General features: G+C 38.3%; 1 protein-coding gene across 1 annotated transcript; it reads left to right on the top strand.

The window, feature by feature from the left end:
- The first annotated feature begins 207 nt into the window (after positions 1 to 207).
- Positions 208 to 2444, top strand: LOC103941145 (7-deoxyloganetin glucosyltransferase). Its single transcript, XM_009351340.3, has 2 exons — positions 208 to 778; positions 1377 to 2444. The coding sequence occupies exons 1-2, from the start codon at positions 250 to 252 to the stop codon at positions 2303 to 2305; spliced, it is 1458 nt and encodes a 485-aa protein (XP_009349615.1). The 5' UTR covers positions 208 to 249; the 3' UTR covers positions 2306 to 2444.
- The last annotated feature ends 19062 nt before the right edge of the window (positions 2445 to 21506 follow it).

The following is a 21506-nucleotide window of genomic DNA, read 5'->3' as shown; positions in this document are numbered from 1 at the left end:
CCTAATCCTATCTCTCTCTCCCTCTCTCTCTCTCTCTCTCTCTCTCTCTCTCTCTCTCAATCGAAAAAATATTCAAACTAGATAATTATTTTTTTGTCATACTCACTGGATAATTTGATCTCCTAGACTTGTGTGAAGAAATTAAACAAAAAGACAGACAAATTAACACGACATGTAGAAAAGCAGCTCACTAGTACTATAAATAGTCTGCATATCTGCAAGCGTTGCAATGCAAACACAAAGCCTAGAATGGATTCCAAAGCAGTAGCTACTAAGCCTCATGCTGTTTGCATTCCGGTTCCAGCTCAAAGCCATATCAAGGCAATGCTTAAGTTTGCAAAGCTCCTCCACCATAGAGGTTTTTATATTACCTTTGTCAACTCGGAGTTCAACCACAAGCGATTTCTTAAATCCTTAGGCCCCAATTCCCTTGATGGCTTACCTGACTTTCGGTTTGCGGCCATCCCAGATGGCCTTCCAGATTCAGATGAAGATACCACCCAAGATGTCACTTTTCTTGTTGACGCCATAAGAAAACAAAATTTCTTGGCTCCGTTTCGTGACCTCCTCAATAAACTCAACAATGATGCCATAACAACTTCCAACAATCCTCCAGTGACTTGCATAGTTTCGGATGGTTTCATGTGCACCTTCACAATCACAGCTGCTGAGGAGATTGGAGCCCCTATAGTACTGTTCTACACTATTGCGGCATGCAGTTTCATGGGAATTATACAATTTCGTGCTTTGATCGAAAAAGGCCTGGCACCACTCAAAGGTGAAATAACACACACACACACACACACACACACACACACACACACACACACACACACACACACATATATATATATATATATATATATATCCGTGGCCGCACTTTTTTCAAACAACGTTTGACATACGTTTTTGTTGGTCTCCTCAGCAATCTATTAATATTTTAACGATCCGAATTGTATATCTTTTAGAACATCATTCATAGGTCATTTTTTTAAAAATTAGACAAATTCAGAACTATTATAACATTCATTGGTAATAAAGAAAATAGAAGAATATGGTTCTACAAAGAAACCCTAAATCCTTAGTCTGAAGGTCATATGACTTTATATTCAGATGATTGTTGGTAAACATGACCTTTGAGGAAAAACCTAAAGGATAGACAGATAGTTGATATATATTACGAATTGGGCCTCACAAAACGTCTGGAAAAATTTGTTTAAAAAAAATGGGATCACGCATTAGTCCCCTTATATATATGTGTGTATGTGTGCATGCGAGCGCGCACGTGTATATATATAACTAATAAAGCTTTAATTAATATTTTGGTTCGCTCTTAATTTCTTGTTTCTAAATGCAAATGAAAATTTTCTTCGTAGATGAGAGCTATTTGACAAACGGCTATTTGGACAAGGTCATAGATTGGATTCCGGGAATGAAGAACATTTGTTTGAAGGATCTCCCAACCTTCTTTCGAACCACAAATTCCGATGACATTATATTTAACTTCGTGATGGAATCAACAGATAGATCCCATGAAGCTTCAGCAGTTGTTGTTCATACTTTTGATGCCTTGGAGCGAGATGTTTTGGATTCTCTCTCGTCTATGCTTCCACTTGTTTATACCATTGGCCCTCTTCAATTACATCTCAATCAAATACCAGAACACCCCTTGAATATTGGATACAGCCTATGGAAAGAAGAAACTGAATGCCTCGAGTGGCTAAACACCAAGGCTCAAAATTCAGTTCTGTACGTGAATTTTGGCAGTATAACGGTCATGACACCTGCACATCTAGTCGAGTTTGGATGGGGCCTTGCAAACAGCAAGCTGCCCTTCTTCTGGGTAATTAGACCCGATCTGGTAATTGGCGAATCCGCGATTTTACCACCTGAGTTTGTGGCTGAAACAAAGGAAAGAAGTTTAATAGCAAGTTGGTGCCCACAAGAGCAAGTCCTTAACCATCCATCAGTGGGAGGATTTTTAACACACAGCGGTTGGAATTCAACCGTTGAGAGCCTGACCTCAGGAGTGCCTATGCTCTGTTGGCCATTCTTTGCCGACCAGCAAATGGACTGCCATTATACTTGCAAGGAATGGGGCGTTGGCATGGAAATTAGTAATGATGTGAAGAGGGATGAAGTAGAGAAGCTTGTTAGAGAGTTAATGGCTGGGGAGAAGGGTAAGAAGATGAAAAATAAGGCAATGGAGTGGAAGAAACTTGCAGAAGAAGCTACCAGTCCACATGGCTCTTCATCCAAAAACTTAGACAATTTAGTGCATCAAGTGCTACTAAGAAAAAGTTAGATGCGCTGCATCCGTAAGAAATTTGTTAATGATTGTTATTGTTTTGTTTTTGTTGGTCTTCAGACTAGAAGGATGAGGTACAAAATATAAAGGACCATTATCTCAAATAATAAAATCAAACTAGTATTTTTTTTTTCCCTTTAAAAAACGGGAATAATTGGTGGCAAATCATAGTTATCCACTCTTTTCGGGGGCTGAGAAGACTCACAGAGTCATTTCAACTTTCTTTTGGCCACAGCGAAACAGACTCACCATATATTTTGGGAATACAGAATAGGAAAACAACAAAAAGGGCAAAAAAAAAAAAAAAAAAAAAAAAAAAACAGAGAGAGAGAGAACTTTTATGATTGGACTAAATTTATTTTAATAAAAACCATGATATAACTTTAATTAATTAAAAAAACTTAATTTTAATAAAAAATAAAAAGTAAAAAAAAAACCCTACATTTTAATGAAGAGGACAAAAGAACTTAAATTGTAATGAAAATAACACAATTTTAATATACAAAAATTTAAAAAAAAAAAAAAAAACCTAACGCATGTCCATCAAAGACACTGTTTATGAAACTGAACAATATTACATTATTTATGAAACTTAACGGTACTACACTATTTATGAAACTGAACGATACAATACTATTTATGAAACTTAAAGATATTACACTATTTATGAACCTGAACAATACTATACTATTTATGAAATTGACCGGTACTATATTATTTATGAAATTGAACGGTACTATACTATTTATGAAACGGAACGGTACTACACTATTTATTGGTCCAGATTCATAAATAATGCATAGTTCTTAGTTTACTTTCATAAATAGTTCCTAGTTATTGGGTTCAGTTTCATAAATAGTGTATAGTAATTGGTACAGTTTCATAAATAGTATCTTGTTTTTTGTCCAGTTTCATAAATTATGCCTAGTTCTTAATCCACTTTCATATAGGGAAATTTTATTTAAACCCATGAAACCTATTTCTACACTCAACTTACTCTTTACACCCATTTGATTTTTAACTAAACTATTAATATCTCTTTAAACCCAAATTTAATACCTAATATACCCCCATAAACTCAATTCAATATGTGGATTTACTTTTACATCATTTGATTTTTAACTCTATCTTTGCGCCGTCTGGAAATGGACACTAAGAATTAGGATGTGAATTCAATCGTGGCTGACAACAAGACTGTCACTTTTATAGATGTTGACAATATTTTGAAATCTTCTCCAGGCATGATTCTTAGACAAATTCTGCATAGACATCAAACTCTCATAATTGACCCCTTCAATGGCTTCCGTAAAAGCATTCTTCTTAACATCATTGTATATTTCCTCTCCTTGCTTGATTTATAGGTGAATATAGGTTATCTCCAGTAGCTATAGTTGGAGGTTCCTTCTTTCCTAGCTTTCTGGCCATAACATGTCAGAAGCTGCCGCAGCAGGCCGTGCCACTCGACTGGTGAATAGTTGCCGCCAAATCAGATCGTTGGTTCTTGGAATAACACTGGTAGCTGCTCACTTATTGTTCATTTCTCAAATCCTCAAGTCGGGAATTTTTCACATATGGTATTGGAAATGCAACGTTTAAATCCTCTGTTAGTTCTTCAGGTGTGCAGAACTCCTACGCTCTGTCCTTCAAAGTCCTTGCAATATCTGGAAGTCCTTTTTGGTTTTTTGGGGTGCAGATGGACAGTGGGAGAGCTAGTGTAGCAATTTGCTATTGCAGAAAGATAAACAAACTATGTAGGATTGATTGAAAAAAAAAAAAAAAAAAAAAGTAAAGCCAAAATACTCATCTTTTAAACTCTAAAAAATTGAGATCAAACGAACAAAAAATGTATAAATTGAGTTGTACCTTGGTTGAAAGATTCAAAACTTCAAAATCACCATCTATCCACAAAAAAACTTGTTTTTCTCTATAAGAGCTATTAGGGTTTTAGTCAGAATGAAGTAGGATAAACAAAGAATGATCGTAGGGTTTAAGTATAGTGTTTGAGTTTATTGATAAATTTGAGTTTTATTATTAATTTCATTTTGTACTTAATAGTAATTATGTAATAGAGTAAAATAAATAATTAACATTTAATATTTAAGTTGGGTGTAGAAATAAGTTACATGGGTTTAAATAAAATTTTCCTTTTATATAATGTCTAGTTCTTAGGTCGTATTTTATAAACAATTCTAACTTCCTTCAATTCTCATCAAATTTCTCAGAATCTCTTCAATCTCTTAGCTTTCTACCCCAATTACTTAGTTTGGAAGAATTCGTTTCCTTCCGTTCTGCAAAAATCCCGTCTTCTCAATTTTAATAATGGTGCTGAATAACCTCCTCTAATGCATTTGCTCCTCCACAACAAGTAACTTGACAAAAAAAATAATATATAATTAATTGAATTGATTCATCAGAACCGACGTTCTCAAAGGTCAATGCCTGAAATTGATTTTTTTTTTTTTTTTTTTTTTTTTTTAACCAATGACAACCTTCCCAGATTTTCTTTCTAAACTTTCCACGAAATCGGAAAAATCGTTTAATTTGGAAGGAAAATCACATAAGCCGTGTACTAACACGATAATTTGGGTTCCGTACAAAAAAGAAAAACAAAAATGTCTAGGAGAGAGAGAGAGAGAGAGAAGGAGAAAGAGAACCGACGAGGTTTTTTGTGCTTTGCTTGACCGTAGTGTTGTATTTGAAATATTATCCATGAAATTTGCGGTTTTCAAACAGAGGAATTCTGGGTTTTAAAAAGATTGTTGGGCATATGTTGACATGGGTTTGGGTTGGCAAGTGGGTTTGGGGTTGCACGGGCTTTCATTGTTTTTTCTAAATTTTTTTTCTTTTTTTGTTCTTATCATTAAATAAAATTAATGTATGGTTTTTTTTAATTAAAATTCAAAGTTTTGAAATTTTTTTCATTAATTTTTTTTTTAAAAGGAAAAACTAAGATTCAACCCTTAATCATCAATGTTGTTCGACTGAAACCTTATTGACTTCAAAATTTTATTGAAGTTCTTTGACTTTTGTCTACGTCAAATTTTTTTTTATTGAAGTCCTTGGAGGAGCATCACGGTTGCTCGACCTGTACTATTAGAGCAACTCCAGCGTTGGAGCCCTCCCCCCTGGCAATACACTATTCAATCCACCTAATGAACAGTAATTGCCCTTAATGAACAGTAAGTAGCCCTGGCAATAGATTTTGCATCTCCACCGTTACACTTCTATAGCCCTGGCAATAGGCAATAAAATATTAATATTTTTTTTATTTATAAAATTAATACAAAATAATTTTAAATGTAATATCGGATAAGATTTTTAATCGTTGTCGGTGCGCCACGTGTCATTATCCTAAGTATTATTAAATAATACAAAATAAATAATTATAATATAGATTTCTGATAAGATTATTAACCAATCACGTCGCGCCACGTGTCATAATCGGTTCACAATCTTTGAGGATAGATTTCCATCAGATTTTAAACGAATGACGGCATGCCACGTGTCATAATCTGTTAACAATCTTGGATGATAGATTTCCATCAGATTTTTAACGAATGACGGCATGCCACGTGGCATTATGCAGAACCTAATCCTTTCTGAATCCTCTATATAATCCACCATCCATCTTCACAAATCTCACACCAAAATTCTCAAGATCTCTATCATTATTCATAATTTCTGCTTCCTTATTCACAAAAATCAGTTTCAATATTCATAGTTTCTGTTTCTTTATTTCAATGTCTTCTTCTTCTTCCTCAAGGATGATGTGGGAATTGAATCAGGAAGAGGAAGACTTGTTTAACCAATCAGAATCAATGTTCAATCACCAGGGGGTAAGAAATGAGAGGGAAGAAGATGAGGAGCGTCAAATTCTTAGTATGTTTATGTAATTTTTTTATGTTTATGTTTATGTAATTCTTAGTATATGTAATCTATGTAAAGGACTTTTAATTAGAACGATGGTCATGGGCATGGACTTATAACAACATAAATAACTTACCAAATTAATTCTTAATATAAATAACTTACCAAATTAATTTGAATAAATAACTTACCAAATTAATTTGAATAAATATTCATGAACATGGAAACAACATAAATAATACAAACAATAAATAATAAATTACAACCCAAAGTGATTGGAAAATTATGGGCTCCGATTACAAAAAGTACTCTATTCATCATCACTTAACCAATTTGTGGTGCTAGGATGATCTTCTCTTGCGGTGCTAGAACCACCTTGGCTTGCTATTGTTTCTCTTGCACGCCTCCTTCGCACCACGTCCGCTTTCTCTGACTTCCAAAAAAATTTAGAATTTGGAGACTTCCCTTCTAAAGACATGTTCATAATCTCACGATCTTGTTGAGCTCGTCTTTCTTCTCTAACATGTTCCCTTTCTTGCCTAAGTAGCTCTCTTTCTCTCTCATTAGCATAAAATTCTCTCTCAACAGCTGCTGCTTTTGATGCCTTATCAGCCTTATCAGCCTCATCTTTCGCCAGTTCCCTCGCCAAAGTCAATTCACCTTGGCGAGTAAGTTCTTCCATGAACTTTGCATAATCGTTCTTGGAAGCACTCCCTTTTCTCTTTGAAGCCTTCTTACCTTGAGGCCTAATTGGAAAACGGGTCGAACCCGACGCTTGTTCAGGGAGGGGCGTTTCGGGCACTTCTTCTGCATCATCTGCTCTCTCATGATCGGGCGTAGAGTGTAGAGGGGTGCTGTTTATGTGCACTTCTGGACCAACTGGCACAACTCTAAATTTAGGACAATCTTTGACAATATTCCAACATTCCCACCGGTTGAATGATTTATTTTTGCTTTTGGTTTTGGCAGCGTACCAAGCTTGTGCTTGAAGTTCCTACACAATAAAAATAAGTAACAAATAAATAATACAAATAAATAATTATAATGAAACTAAGTAACTAGCAAATATATACATATATATATATATATATATATAAGTAACAAAGATAATGAAAATAAGTAAGAAGGCTTCAAGTTTAGTAAATAATGAAAATAATTAACAAATAAATAAATATATATATATATGTCATGTTAATCATAACAAGCAAATATATATATATATATATATGTCATGTTAATCATAACATGGGGCTAGAGTTCCAAGTTTAGTAAATAATTTTAACCTTAAATATACACATTTTTTTTCTTAATGTAAGTGATATTATACATTAATTTTAATGAAAATAAGTAACAAATAAATAATACAAACAACATAATTATAATGTAACAAATAAATGTAACAAATAAGTAACAATAACATAATTATAATGTAACAAACAAATTAATAATACAAACAACATAATTATAATGTAACAAATAAGTAACAATAAATAATAAATTTTGTACGTAACAAATAAAGAATACAAACAATAAATAATAATATCTTGTTACCATATCCGAGTAATTTTCCCCACTTCGAATATTATTACTAGCTTGTGCCAAAGCGTCTCTCCACGTACTAAACGATTGGCTAAGTAATTTCCAACGACTGGACATCGATTCTTTGGTTCTTTTCCCACCAATTTTCTCAAGAAAATTGGTATGAATAAGACTCCACATTTCTCACAATTGCATCTCATTACCCGTAAACGAACTATGAGTAACTTCAACCCAGCTAGTACACAACGCAACATCTTCAATAAGCGACCAATTCGTACCTGCACCAGTGATCATTTTGTTGAAAAAAAATGGATTCAAACTTTGAGACAAAGAAAGGAATGTGATTGAAAGTAGTTGAGAAAATATGAAATTGTTATGAAGGTAGATGATAATGAGAAGGTATTTATAGAAAAGTAAAAACAATTTTTTTTACAATTTTTTTCAGATTTTTCAGATATTTTTTTGAATTTTTTACATTTTTTTTTAAATTTTTATTCAATTGATTAATCTCTGCCGTTGGATATAAAAAAATTTGAATTCCAACGCTCTAGATTGTGCCACGTGTCACAACGGTAACTTTTCAGATTTTTTAAACTATTATTTCATTTATTTTTTAATTTTTAAAGCATTTTAATATCCACCGTTGATCTCAGATCGAACGGTGGATATTAAATCTGACAGTTTTATTTTTTTTTACCGTTGAGATCTAACGGTCCACATTAAGTGACCGTTAGGATCTAACGTACCGTGGGAAGCCACGTGGCTTCCCAACGGTAACTGACAAAACATTTTTTTTTTCTGATTATTGTGTCGGGACGCGCCCCCACGCGCGGGTGGGGTGCACGCGCCTGACACAAAAAAAATAAAATAATACGCTGACGCCACCCTGGCGTCAGCCTTGCGTCACTCCCACCTCGGGCTCAAGGTCTGGCAATCCCTCACGGGCCTGGCCCTCGGGCCTCCCCCGTCCCCCGGCCTGCCTCACGCTGGACGCCATCCACCGGCCCTCGGACCTTTGTTCTGGAGACAGTCCCCCGAGCAATATGCTACGGTGGGAATGCTCTTAAGAGAGCTGCGATGGCAAGACGGGGATGGTACATCCATCAAAATATGGGGCGACAACTGGGTGCCCCGAGAAAACTTTTCCAAAATCACCACGCCACCTCTAGTACACTGGTGTGGTGAGGACACGATGTATAAATTATTTTTGGAAGGATCTCGCCACTGGGACATGGAACTTCTTAGTACTTTATTTTCCCCCGAGGAGAGTGAGGCTATACAACGTACCCAACTGACTTAAGACCTATGGATCACAAATTAATATGGCATCATGAACTAAACGATATCTTTACCATCAAGAGTGCCGATCACTTGGCAAGAAGAGAGGTGGAGATGTTCAGGTAGGCATGGCAAACGGGTCGTGTTAGTAATATTCGTGTCGTTTTTGTGCAACACATGTTATCTTAACGGATCATGTCGTGTCACACCTATTATCTTAACGGGTTCTTAACAAGTCGGGTCACTTTACTCAACAGGTAAAGTGACCCGATCCGTTATGACCCGTTAAGAAAAATATATATTCTTTCTTAAATTTGCACATAACACACATTGCCACATAAATATTACTTCAAAACATTAAAATATATTTGTCATTTAAGTACTACATCTACATTAAAAAATAAGAGCCTAAAAAAATACACATGCTCTTGGTGCACGTTAAATCTAGCTACCTAATCCCCCATGCTGAATTGTAATCGTTTAACTACTTTGATTCATGCATATGTGCTGCAATAAGAGAAATTCATGTAATATTTGTTCATTTCCTAGTAGCAGGAAAGTGACTACAATAAGAGAAATTCATGTAATTCAATATAAATTCACCACAATAAATCTGAGGCGTCATTGTATTAATCTTTATAATAATGACTACAGTTGTTATGCACATGTATAATATTAAAACGACAATCCTACACCCCCATAATAAACAATGTTTGTGTTAGTTTTTTTATTTTTTTTTATTTTTTTTTTGGGAAGCTCGTCAGAAAAACCGAGCTGGGAAGCGAGTCAGCCATGGCGATGGAGTTGAGTTCATAGTACGACGATGATTCCCATGTCGTTTTTTGATACGAAGAAGAAATGGGTTGGTGTTAAATTGTTAATTTTAATTAATTTAAATGGATTAACGGAAGCTGCTGCAGCATATCCCCTAACATACAATAAATCTGAGGACATTCATGCTTGAAAGAGGGTGAGGAGGAAGATTGCGAAGTTCACAGAGTGAGACCGAGAGGCTACAACCGCTACACACAATCACAATCAGGCATTACAAAATACAAAATACAGATCTAACCTTGAACGGAGATGCAGAGTTGAAGTTCACAGAGAGGGCCGCTACATGGAAGAGGATGAGGAGGAAGGTTGCGACTTGCGAAGGCGAGGGAGATGCAGAGCTGAGCAAGAGAGATTCGAGAAGTCTGTCTGAGAAGAGAAGAGGATCCAAAGTCCAACCTAATGCTCAATGGACAGCTGAGATTAAATCTCAGCCAATCCAATGGTCACCAATTTTTTAAAATTAATTTAATATATAAATTCACTAACACTTTTCATATAGCATAAGATTTTGTAGTATCCACTAGTGTAAATATTTTAAATTGAAGATCGAGTTCATTCATTGTATTCATATAGGGTCAAGAAGTGTAGCTGTAAAAAATCATCAAAATCGGAGTTAAAATAACCGTTAAATCGTGATTTTTTGACACACCCCGATTGAGATCTGAGCATGCTGGCCGTCACGTGGGAGTGACGTAACCATGTGCACAGTGCGGAAGCTAAATACAATTATAATAAATAGTACGAATAAATAAAACTAGCTTTACACAAAGTAAATACAACAAGTGCAAGCGTAAGTGTGAACCCTAAGTTCAGGGCATAAAAGCCTAAAGCAGTCCAAAAGGAAACGACACAACAAAAGCACACCCGAAGGTGGTCCTACACTGGTGGTGGTCTGTCAGATATGCCAGGGAAATCCTCAGGGAAGCCACCAAATGTGCTAGCCAACTAGAACCTGGAGAGGCGCAAAACAAAAGCGTGAGTGGGCAAAAACAAAGCTTGTCGAAAACCAATTTAATAAATAAGTTCTAACCCCTCGCAGTAAAACCTGTATACTTCCCAAAAAATAGAATATATATATATATATATATATATATATATATAAGTCATGCTCAGGAATATGCTATGCCAAAACCTCAAAGTAAAATGCAAGTGCTCAGGTGATGTCATATCAATATCATATAATCTATCAGCCGGAGTCACCTAACGTGACCTGTACGACTGAATCTAGAGCTTAAATCTCCATCTCACTAGCTAGACCTGCACATGACTCGGAACCACCTAAAGTGGTCTGTACGACAGGCCTGGGTGTAATATATAAATACGTTCAAGTGCTACAATCACATGAAGGCTGGGCGAGTAATCGCGGGTCACCTACGAGTCGGAACCACCTAAAGTGGTCTATACGACAGGACTGTGCACCTAACTTGGATCCAAGATGAGCGTGTGGTGCGGGAGGTGAACATCACGTGAAGGACTGTGCCCTACTCTGGGCGGGAGCACTAACACCGGGGGTGCAGGTTATGAGCTCTCTATGTATCTAGAATCACTACTGAACGTAAATGTAAATCATACTCACCTGGCACTTACCTATGCGTCTACAACACCAACATACATATGTGTGTGTGTGTGTGTGTGTGTGTGTGTGTGTGTGTGTGTGTGTGTGTGTGTATGCAACTAGCAATGTATAACAAACGGCAATGTAATGCATGGCATATAACGAATAAACGTTTCAAAATCAATTTCTAGGAAAAGTATAAGTATATAGGTATATACGGAAAACCAAAAGCCCACTCACTGGTAAGTAGAAGGGTCGTAACCCCCTTGTCTCGAGTGACCACGCTCGTCCTCGGGATAGGTATCACCTATATGCAAAACAACTACAAAAACGTTAATTTTTAAAGCACATAACAAACCTTATGAAATAACTTCTCATACATTACTCAAATGGGGTGTATGAATACACCAACGTGATCTATTCAACTTCAGGAACATCCCCATATTTTTAGAAAAAAATTTCACCACCGCACGCGCCCCCACGCGCTGGCCAAGGCACGGCCACACGCGCAGGCACGTGCCTGGCACGCTGACGGCGTCAGTTAACGCCGTCAGGAATGTTCCGTTATCTTTAACGGTTTCCGTCAACGGCGTTAGGAATATTCCATCCAAATTGACGAAATATTCCATCCAAATTGACGAAATATTCTGTCGTCTTCTCCGGCGAGGCTCCGGCGCCAGAAAATCGCGAAATCTTTAAAAAGTCCTATCTTCTTCGTTTTTCAACCAAATTTCACAAAATTGGTACCAAAATGAAGTATACAACGAGAGGAACAAGTTCATACCACTTTCAAGTGCTAAAATCCACAAAATCTCACCTGGAAAACTCCACCATTTCCGGCCAACTTCGAAACTCACAATCCCGACGTCCAAAACCTTCAAACGAACCACCCTGAGACTCCTAGGGACCTCACGAAGCTTCCTACAAGCTTGAAATTCCCAAAAACATGAGAATTTACGTGTGCATGAACAGTGCCAAAAATCGGGTATCTCGAGTTCGACGTGAAAACAAAGGTAATCTTACCTGAAATGGGTATGGTTGGACTCCTACGAACCTCACGAGCATGGATATGTACTTTGTTTCTTCGATCTGTGATGATTTGGTGTGTTTGTGTGTGTGTCCGTACAAAATTGATGGAAATGAGAGGGAAAGGGAGCTCGGGACAGGGTGCAGGGATAGGGGAAAGGGTGTGGGGTGTGGGAGAGTGTGTGTGTGGCCCAAAACTTGCCAACAAAAACCCAAAAACAACCACACAACAAAAAATCACACTAGGGGCAAAATCGTCTTTCCACACGCACCTGACTGGGCTGACCAGACTGCCTCGAAGACCCTGCACTACTCGAAGCAATCGCTCCCTGCTAAATCTGTCCTCCCTGAAACCACTGAAAACCGCCTGCTGGAACTAGAGGATACGGCATATAGCCGCAAGAATACGGAGGATAACCACCCTAAGAATATGGGTCCTGGGGTATTGATACTGTCTCGGGGCATAAGGAACAGCATCGCCCTGATAGTAAAAGGCACCACCGCGGCCCGTCTGCCCATAACTACCAGGACCAGGAATTTGCTGGATCGATGCAGGTGGCGGCAAGAAAGTCTGATGCGGCTTCTGCTGCTGACTCTGGGGACAATTCGCAGCCCGATGTCCCACCTGCCCACAAGTAAAACAACCGCTACTACCACGCCTACACTCACTAAAGTGCCGATTATTACACCTGCGGCAAAGTGGGGCCCTACCTCTACCACCATCACCTTGTCTCTGGCCTCTAGCCCCACCAGCGAACCTACCTCCACGTCCCTGACCAGTGGCGCTAAAACCACCGCTAGAAGAACACGAACTAGTGCCACCCCTCTTGAAGTTCTGAGTCCGACGAGGCCCGAGCGACGCTTGGCCTTTACCCTTATCATCTTTCTTCTGATTCCTGTCTTTTTCTTCCTCTTCACTCTCGCTCGGCATATTTTCTGAATCCTCAATTCTCAACAGAATCTCATAAAAATCCTGGTAAGTATCATAATGGGTAGTGGTCGTCATCGAACGCCACTTCTTCCTAGTGCCTAAATGGAAACGGCGAAGCATTTTCGTCGAATTACCAGCAACCTCAGGATGATAGCGAGACAAATCAGTGAACCTCCGGTAATACTCATTCGCTGTCAGCTTCCCCTGTCTCAACTCAGTAAATTCCTGCTTCTTACGGTCAATATACTTAGGAGGCACAAATCTTCTCTTGAACAACTCACTGAAAACATCCCAATCAGTCTTCTCAGCTGGAGTCAAACGACAAAGTTCCTATTCCCACCAGGATGCAGAATCCTTACCCAAAAACCACAAGGTCGTCCCAACCCACTTCTCGATAGGGAGATTCCCCTGACTATGCAAAACATGAAAAGTCTTCTCAATATGCTCTAGCCATCGCTCTGCACCCTCATGACCCTCGTTGCCTTTAAACTTATCCAACTTTAAATTATACATAGTCTCCAGAGGAGTCCTCTGGGGAGGGCGAATCGCCGAATGAATAGCTGTAGCAATAGCTTCCTCCAGCTGAGCAATATCGGGGAAACTAGGCTCAGCAGAGCGACTTGGTTCCCGACGAGGTGGCATAATTTTGACAGAAGACACCAAAACCATTAGAATACTCACAAAAGTAAAGGACTGCCAAACCTAGGCTCTGACACCAAACTGACACACCCCGATTGAGATCCGGGCATGCTGGCCTTCACGTGGGAGTAACGTAACCATGTGCACAGTGCGAAAGCTAAATAAAATTATAATACATAGTACGAATAAATAAAAACTATCTTTACACAAAGTAAATACAACAAGTGCAAGCGTAAGTGTGAACCCTAAGTTCAGAGCATAAAAGCCTAAAGCAGTCCAAAAGGAAACGACACAACAAAAGCACACCCGAAGGTGGTCCTACACTGGTGGTGGTCTGTCAGATATGCCGAGGAAATCCTCAGGGAAGCCACCAAATGTGCTAGCCAACTAGAACCTGGAAGGGCGCAAAACAAAAGCGTGAGTGGGCAAAAACAAAGCTTGTCGAAAACCAATTTAATAAATAAGTTCTAACCCCTCACCGTAAAACCTGTATACTTCCCAGAAAATAGAATATATATATATATATATATATATATAAGTCATGCTCAGGAATATGCTATGCCAAAACCTCAAAGCAAAATGCAAATGCTCAGGTGATGTCATATCAATGTCATATAATTTGTCAGCCAGAGTCACCTAACGTAACCTGTACGACTGAATATAGAGCTCAAATCTCCATCTCACTAGCTAGACCTGCACACGACTCGGAACCACCTAAAGTGGTCTGTACGACAGGCCTGGGTGTAATATATAAATACGCTCAAGTGCTACGATCACATGAAGGCTGGGCGAGTAATCGCGGGTCACCTACGAGTCGGAACCACCTAAAGTGGTCTGTACGACAGGACTGTGCACCTAACTTGGATCCAAGATGAGCGTGTGGTGCGGGGGGTGAACATCACGTGAAGGACTGTGCCCTACTCTGGGCGGGAGCACTAACACCGGGGGTGCAGGTTATGAGCTCTCTATGTATCTAGAATCACTACTGAACATAAATGTAAATCATACTCACCTGGCACTTACCTACGCGTCTACAGCACCAACATACATATGTATATATATATATATATATATATATATATATATATGCAACTAGCAATGTATAACAAACAGCAATGTAATGCATGGCATATAACGAATAAACGTTTCAAAATCAATTTCTGGGAAAAGTATAAGTATATAGGTATATACGGAAAACCAAAAGCCCACTCACTGGTAAGTAGAAGGGTCGTAACCCCCTTGCCTCGAGTGACCACGCTCGTCCTCGGGATAGGTCTCACCTATATGCGAAACAACTACAAAAACGTTAATTTTTAAAGCACATAACAAACCTTATGAAATAACTTCTCATACATTACTCAAATGGGGTGTATGAATACACCAACGTGATCTATTCAACCTTAGGAACATCCCCATATTTTTAGAAAAAAATTTCACCGCCGCACGCGCCCCCACGCGCCGGCCAAGGCACGGCCACACATGCCGGCCACGCGCAGGCACGTGCTTGGCACGCTGACGGCGTTAGGAATATTCCGTCCAAACTGACAGAATATTCCGTCGTCTTCTCCGGCGCCGCGAAATCTTTAAATCGTTCTATCTTCTTCGTTTTTCAACCAAATTTCACAAAATTGGTACCAAAATGAAGCTTACAACGAGAGGAACAAGTTCATACCACTTTCAAGTACTAAAATCCACAAAATCTCACCTGGAAAACTCCACCATTTCCAGCCAATTTTGAAACTCACAATCCCGACATCCAAAACCTTCAAACGAACCACCCCGAGCCTCCTAGGGACCTCACCAAGCTTCCTACAAGCTTGAAATTCCCAAAAACATGAGAATTTACGTGTGCATGAACAGTGCCAAAAATCGGGTATCTCGAGTTCGACGTGAAAACGAAGGTAACCTTACCTGAAATGGGTATGGTTGGACTCCTACGAACCTCACAAGCATGGATATGTACTTTGTTTCTTCGATCCGTGATGATTTGGTGTGTTTGTGTGTGTGTCCGTACAAAAATGGATGGAAATGATAGGGAAAGGGAGCTCGGGACAGGGTGCAGAGATAGGGGAAAGGGTGTGGGAGAGTATGTGTGTGGCCCAAAGCGTGCCAACAAAAACCCAAAAACAACCACACAACGAAAAATCACACTAGGGGCAAAATCGTCTTTTCACACGTACGTTTTAAAATTTCCAGAACGGGCTGTCACATTTTTCATTTATAGCCGTCAAAAAGTTTTGTCCCATTACTTGATCTCTGAATGTTTGTTTTTTGCGATTTTTGGCGTATGCAATCTCGAAGCATATACAAATAAGTTTAACGGTTTGGATCGTTGAAATTAGTTTCGTAGGATGCGTATCTCATGAAAATGATAGATTCACTAACACTTGTAATTTATTTATACTTTCATTAAGTATAACATAAGATTTTGTGGTATCCACTAGTGTAAATATTTTAAATTGAAGATCGAGTTCATTCATTGTTTTCATATAGGGTCAAGGAGTGTAGCGGTAAAAAATCATCAAAATCGGAGTTAAAATAACTGTTAAATCGTGATTTTTCGTTTATAACTGTAAAAAAGTTTTGTCACGTTACTTGATCTCTGAATGTTTGTTTTTTGCGATTTTTAGCATCTGCGATCTCGAAGCATGTACAAACAAGTTTGACGTTTGGATCGTTGAAATTAGTTTCGTAGGATGCGTATCCCATCAAAACAATAGATTCACTAACACTTAGAGTTTATTTATACTTTCATTAAGTATAACATAAGATTTTGTGGTATCCATTAATGTAAATATTTCAAATTGAATATCGAATTCATTCATTGTTTTCATATAGGGTCAAGGAATGTAACTGTAAAAAAAATCATCAAAATCAAAGTTAAAATAACCGTTAAATCGTGATTTTCATTTATAACCATCAAAAAGTTTTGTCCCGTTACTTGATCTCTGAATGTTTGTTTCTTGCAATATTTTGCTGATGCGATCTCGAAGCATATACAAATAAGTTTGACGGTTGGATTGTTGAAATTAGTTTCGTATAATTCGTATCTCATCTAGTTCAATGGTATATAACTATTTATATATATATATATATTTATTAAGTAGAATTAAATCTATTTATTTTGTACGTATAATTGACCGGTACATGGAGTAGTACATCACGTGTCATTATAAAAATAGTGGGATATGTGTGATAAAAAGTTAATAACTTAAAAAATAAAATTTCTCACCATTTCTATTAAAACACATGGTGTACTATTTGTGTTCCCGTTACAATGAAAAATTTCTCAAGAAAAAAATGGAGAGAGAGAGGTAAATGACGTACAAGTGTTAGGAACACAGCTATAGGATCTTATCCTAACAAGTGCACACTTGAGAGACCACAGTGGAAAAACCCGCCCTACTAGTAGCAAGAGAGAGGTAAATGACGTACAAGTGTTAGGAACATAGCTGTCGGATCTTATCCTAACAAGTGCACACTTGAGAGACCATGGTGGAAAAACCCGCCCTACTAGTAGCGAGCAAAATACCACTACACCCATCTTTCCCTCTCTTTTTTGTTTCCTTTTCTTATAATTTTCTTTTTTCCCTCGCTTTAAAAAAAAAAAAAAAACACTTTTTCCTGCCCTTTTTCTTCAAAGGGCGGATGCATATTAATTATTATAGTTTTTAGGGGTATAAAATTTAATATATATATATATATATATATAATTATAGTTAATATTTTGAGGTATAATTATTATAGTTTTTAGGGGTATAAATGACACACCCCGACCAAAATCAAGGTGTGATGGCCGTCACGTGAGGGTGACGTAGCCATGTGCACAGTGCGGAAGCATAAATAATAATAAAAATGCGAATAAATAAAAACCAAACTACTAGCAGTACTAGCTAAGATAACATGCTAATGCGAGATTAAGTGTGATAAACACAATCAGAGCATAAGTAGCCTAAGTGCAATCTAGCAGGACGAATACTAATTATACAACACCCAAAGGTGATCCTACATTTGTGTTATTCTGTCAGAACCACCGTCAAGATCCTCGTGAGCCACCAAAGCACTTCTACCTAAAACCTGGATGGGCGCAAAACAAAAAGTGTGAATAGGCAAAAACAAAGGTTTTCAAAATCATTTAATTTCTCAAAAGTTCTAACCCCTCGCCGTAAAACCTGTATAATTTCCCAAAAAATAAAGTATAAATATATATATATATATATATATATATATATATATATACCACAACCATGCTCAGAATAGCAACATTCACAAATATGCCATATTGAATATCTAAGCATAAAATATAAGTAAGCCGGGTGATATAAGTCAATGCAAATGGTATGTCAGCCGAAGTCACCTAATGTGACCTATACGGCTGAATCTAGAGCTCAAATCCACATCTTAACAACTATACCTGCACACGAGTCAGAACCACCTAAAGTGGTCTGTACGTCAGGACTGTGTGTAAATAAATACGCTTAAGTGCTACGATCACGTGAAGACTGCGCGAATAATCGCGGGTCACTTACGAGTCGGAACCACTTATAGTGGTCTGTAAAACAGGAATGTGCACCTAACTTGGATCCAAGGTAAGTGTATGGTACGGGAGGTGATCATCATGTGAAGGACTGTGCCCTAACTCTAGGCGAGAACACTAACACTGGGGTGCAGGTTTATGAGCTCTCAATACATCTCACATAATCAACAATTCACATAAACAATCTACAACTCACCTGATACTTACCTGAGCGTCCACATCGTCAAATCACAATATACACATATCATACCAATTCATAGTCTAAATCACTAGGCATGGCATTTCAAACATAAATTCATTTAAATCGATTTTTTGGGAAAAATCACAAGTATATACGAAAAACCAAAAGCCCATTCACTGATATGTGGAAATGTCGTAGCCCCCAAGCCTCGATTGGCTGCACTCGTCCTGAGGATAGGTCTTACCTATATGCGAAACAACTATAAAAACGTTAATTTAAAGCACATAACCAAAACTAGGTAATAACTTCTCATACAATGCTCAAATGGGGTATTTGAATATACCACCATGACTTACTCAACACCACGAACATCCTCATATTTTTAGAAAAATTTTCCAACCACGCACAGGCACGTGCCTGGCACATGGACTAAAGCCCTAACGGCGTTAGGGAATATTCCGTCCAAAATGGAATATAATGTTATATATACCTGACGCCGTTAGTATATTCCATCAAAGTTGACGGAATATTCTTCGTCTTCTCCAGTAATCCTTACGGAGCCGTCGTCCGCCGCTGTCAACGCCGCCGTCTACAACTTGAATTTTCATCGGTTTCTGGAAAAATTTTAAAACTTCCTATCTTTTCCATTTCTAAACCAAATTCCATGACATTTGTACCAAAATGAAGCTTCCAATGAGTAGAACAAAATGTTACCACTTTTACAACCTAAAACCCATGGAAACTTACCGGAAAATCCTTCGATATTTTGGCCAAACCTGCAACTCGCTGAACTTGAACTTCCCAATGTCCAAAACAATTTAAAATTCTTCTTCGAGCTTCATGAAGATGTTATAAAGCTCCCTAGAAGCTTAAAAACTTCTAGAAACTTCACGATCACGAGTGCATGAACAGTGCTCAAAATCGAGGTTCTTGGTTCTCGGGTTTCCAAAGGTTTCATGTCCAACCAAAGGCATGGATCAACTCCTGAGCTTGCAAAGAGTCCAAAAATACCATTCACGTCCTTGATCTGTGATGTTTGAAAGGGTTTTGAGGGATGCCCGTACATGTTGTACAGAAATAGAAGAAAAATCCGAGAGGGATGAGAGAAAGGGTCAACAGGGAAAGGGATTGGTGTGTGTGAGTGTGTGTGTGGTCCAGCTGAGTCACCAAGCAAAAACAAATCACCCACAACACCAACAAACGTCCAAGGGCAAAATCGTCATTCCACGTTATCGAGGATAAATTTCAGGACGGGCTGTCACAATAAAATTGTTAAATTAATATATATATATATAATTATTATAGTAATTTTTTAGGGTTATAAAATTATTAAATTAATATTCTGCTTATCGTGTATCGTGCTACCCGTGTATACTCGAACCAACCCGTTATCTTAACATGTGCTCATCGGGTTACCCGATAATGACCCGATTCGTTATCATGTCAACCCGAACACTTGTTAATTTCATGTCGTGTCGTGTTGGGTTATCGAGTCGTGTCAGGAATTGCTAGGCCTTAAAACCTATGGACCACAAATTAATATGGCATCATGAACTAAATGATATCTTTACCATTAAGAGTGCCAATCACTTGGCAAGAAGAGAGGTGGAGATGCACAGGGCAGTAGCAGACTGTTCTGGCATGCAAAATCCCAAAACGATGTTATGGAAAGAAGTTATGGAATGTTTGCGTCCCTGGGAAGGTGAAAATTACTGCTTGGCAAGGACGTTTAACTAACAAGGCGAGAATTAACTTGAGATAAGGGGGTGAGGCATCTTTCAAGGATTCGTAGAAATTGAACAAGCCCAGATCCGTGGTACCCTTAAGGTAGAATTAACTCGAGATAAGGGGGTGCGGCATCTCTCGAGGATTTGTAGGAATAGAACAAGCCCAGATCTATGGTACCCTTAAGGTAGCGAAAAATGTCTTCAACAACAGTCCAGTGTCTGCATGTTGGTGCATTACTATTTCTTGCGTGTTGGTGCATTACTATTTCTAGCCAAAAGATTAACAACAGAGGAGATGTCGGGTCTAGTGCATTCAGCTAAGTACAATAAAGCACCTATCGCACTTAGATAAGGAACTTCAGGCTCCAAAATCTCTTCATCATCCTCCTTCGCACAGAAGGGATCTCGTTTTGCATCTAGCGATCGAATGACCATATGATAGTCGAAAGCTTTGCCTTATCTTCGTTAAAGCGGCGCAACACCTTTTGTGTATAATTCGATTGATGTACTAAGATTCCATCCTAACGACGCTCTATCTTGAGACTGAGACAGTATCTAGTCTTTCCTAGATCTTTCATCTCAAATTCTAACTTCAGGTACGCGTCAGTTCTTTAGAGCTCTTTAGGAGTTCCGATAAGATTTATGTCATCGACATATACTGCAACAATCAGTTATACGTCGACATTCATCAACGGAACAAGGTTCAATGTCATCGCTCAACATGATCTCAATAACTACTGCATATGCTAATGCATTGTTGATGATCATCTCACTTCTACACCAAACATCATCTAAGCTAGCATAAGGGATCGAAATCTCATGATTCTCGGGAGGTGGATTCATCTCTTCAAGGGCGCTTCAGTAATCTCGAATTTCCTCATGAGTTGGATAGAATAAGTAGGCGATAGTTCGATTCACGATCGGCTCTTCAGGGGTCTGTGCCGTGATCCACTTCTAGGGGTATGAATCCTTTGAGCCAAATTGTCCACCATGCTTGTGTGTTGGGGCAGATGATTGACTAGCCGCTAATGTACATGGATTGGCCAAAGTGGTGTCTCGATCCTCCAAGAAGGAAGTTTGTCGT

Source organism: the organism of the source record quoted next, unplaced genomic scaffold (genome assembly GCF_019419815.1).
Source record: "Pyrus x bretschneideri cultivar Hongxiangsu unplaced genomic scaffold, Pyrus_bretschneideri_v1 Contig13, whole genome shotgun sequence".
NCBI classification, from domain to species: domain Eukaryota; kingdom Viridiplantae; phylum Streptophyta; class Magnoliopsida; order Rosales; family Rosaceae; genus Pyrus; species Pyrus x bretschneideri.
This window is presented reverse-complemented; position numbering and strand designations above follow the sequence as displayed.

Excerpts from the sequence above, each read along its gene's own strand:
- LOC103941145 (XM_009351340.3), top strand. The coding sequence starts at position 250 with ATGGATTCCAAAGCAGTAGCTACTAAGCCTCATGCTGTTTGCATTCCG. Across the intron at positions 779-1,376 it reads AGGCCTGGCACCACTCAAAG|ATGAGAGCTATTTGACAAAC; the intron begins GTGAAATAACAC and ends TTTTCTTCGTAG.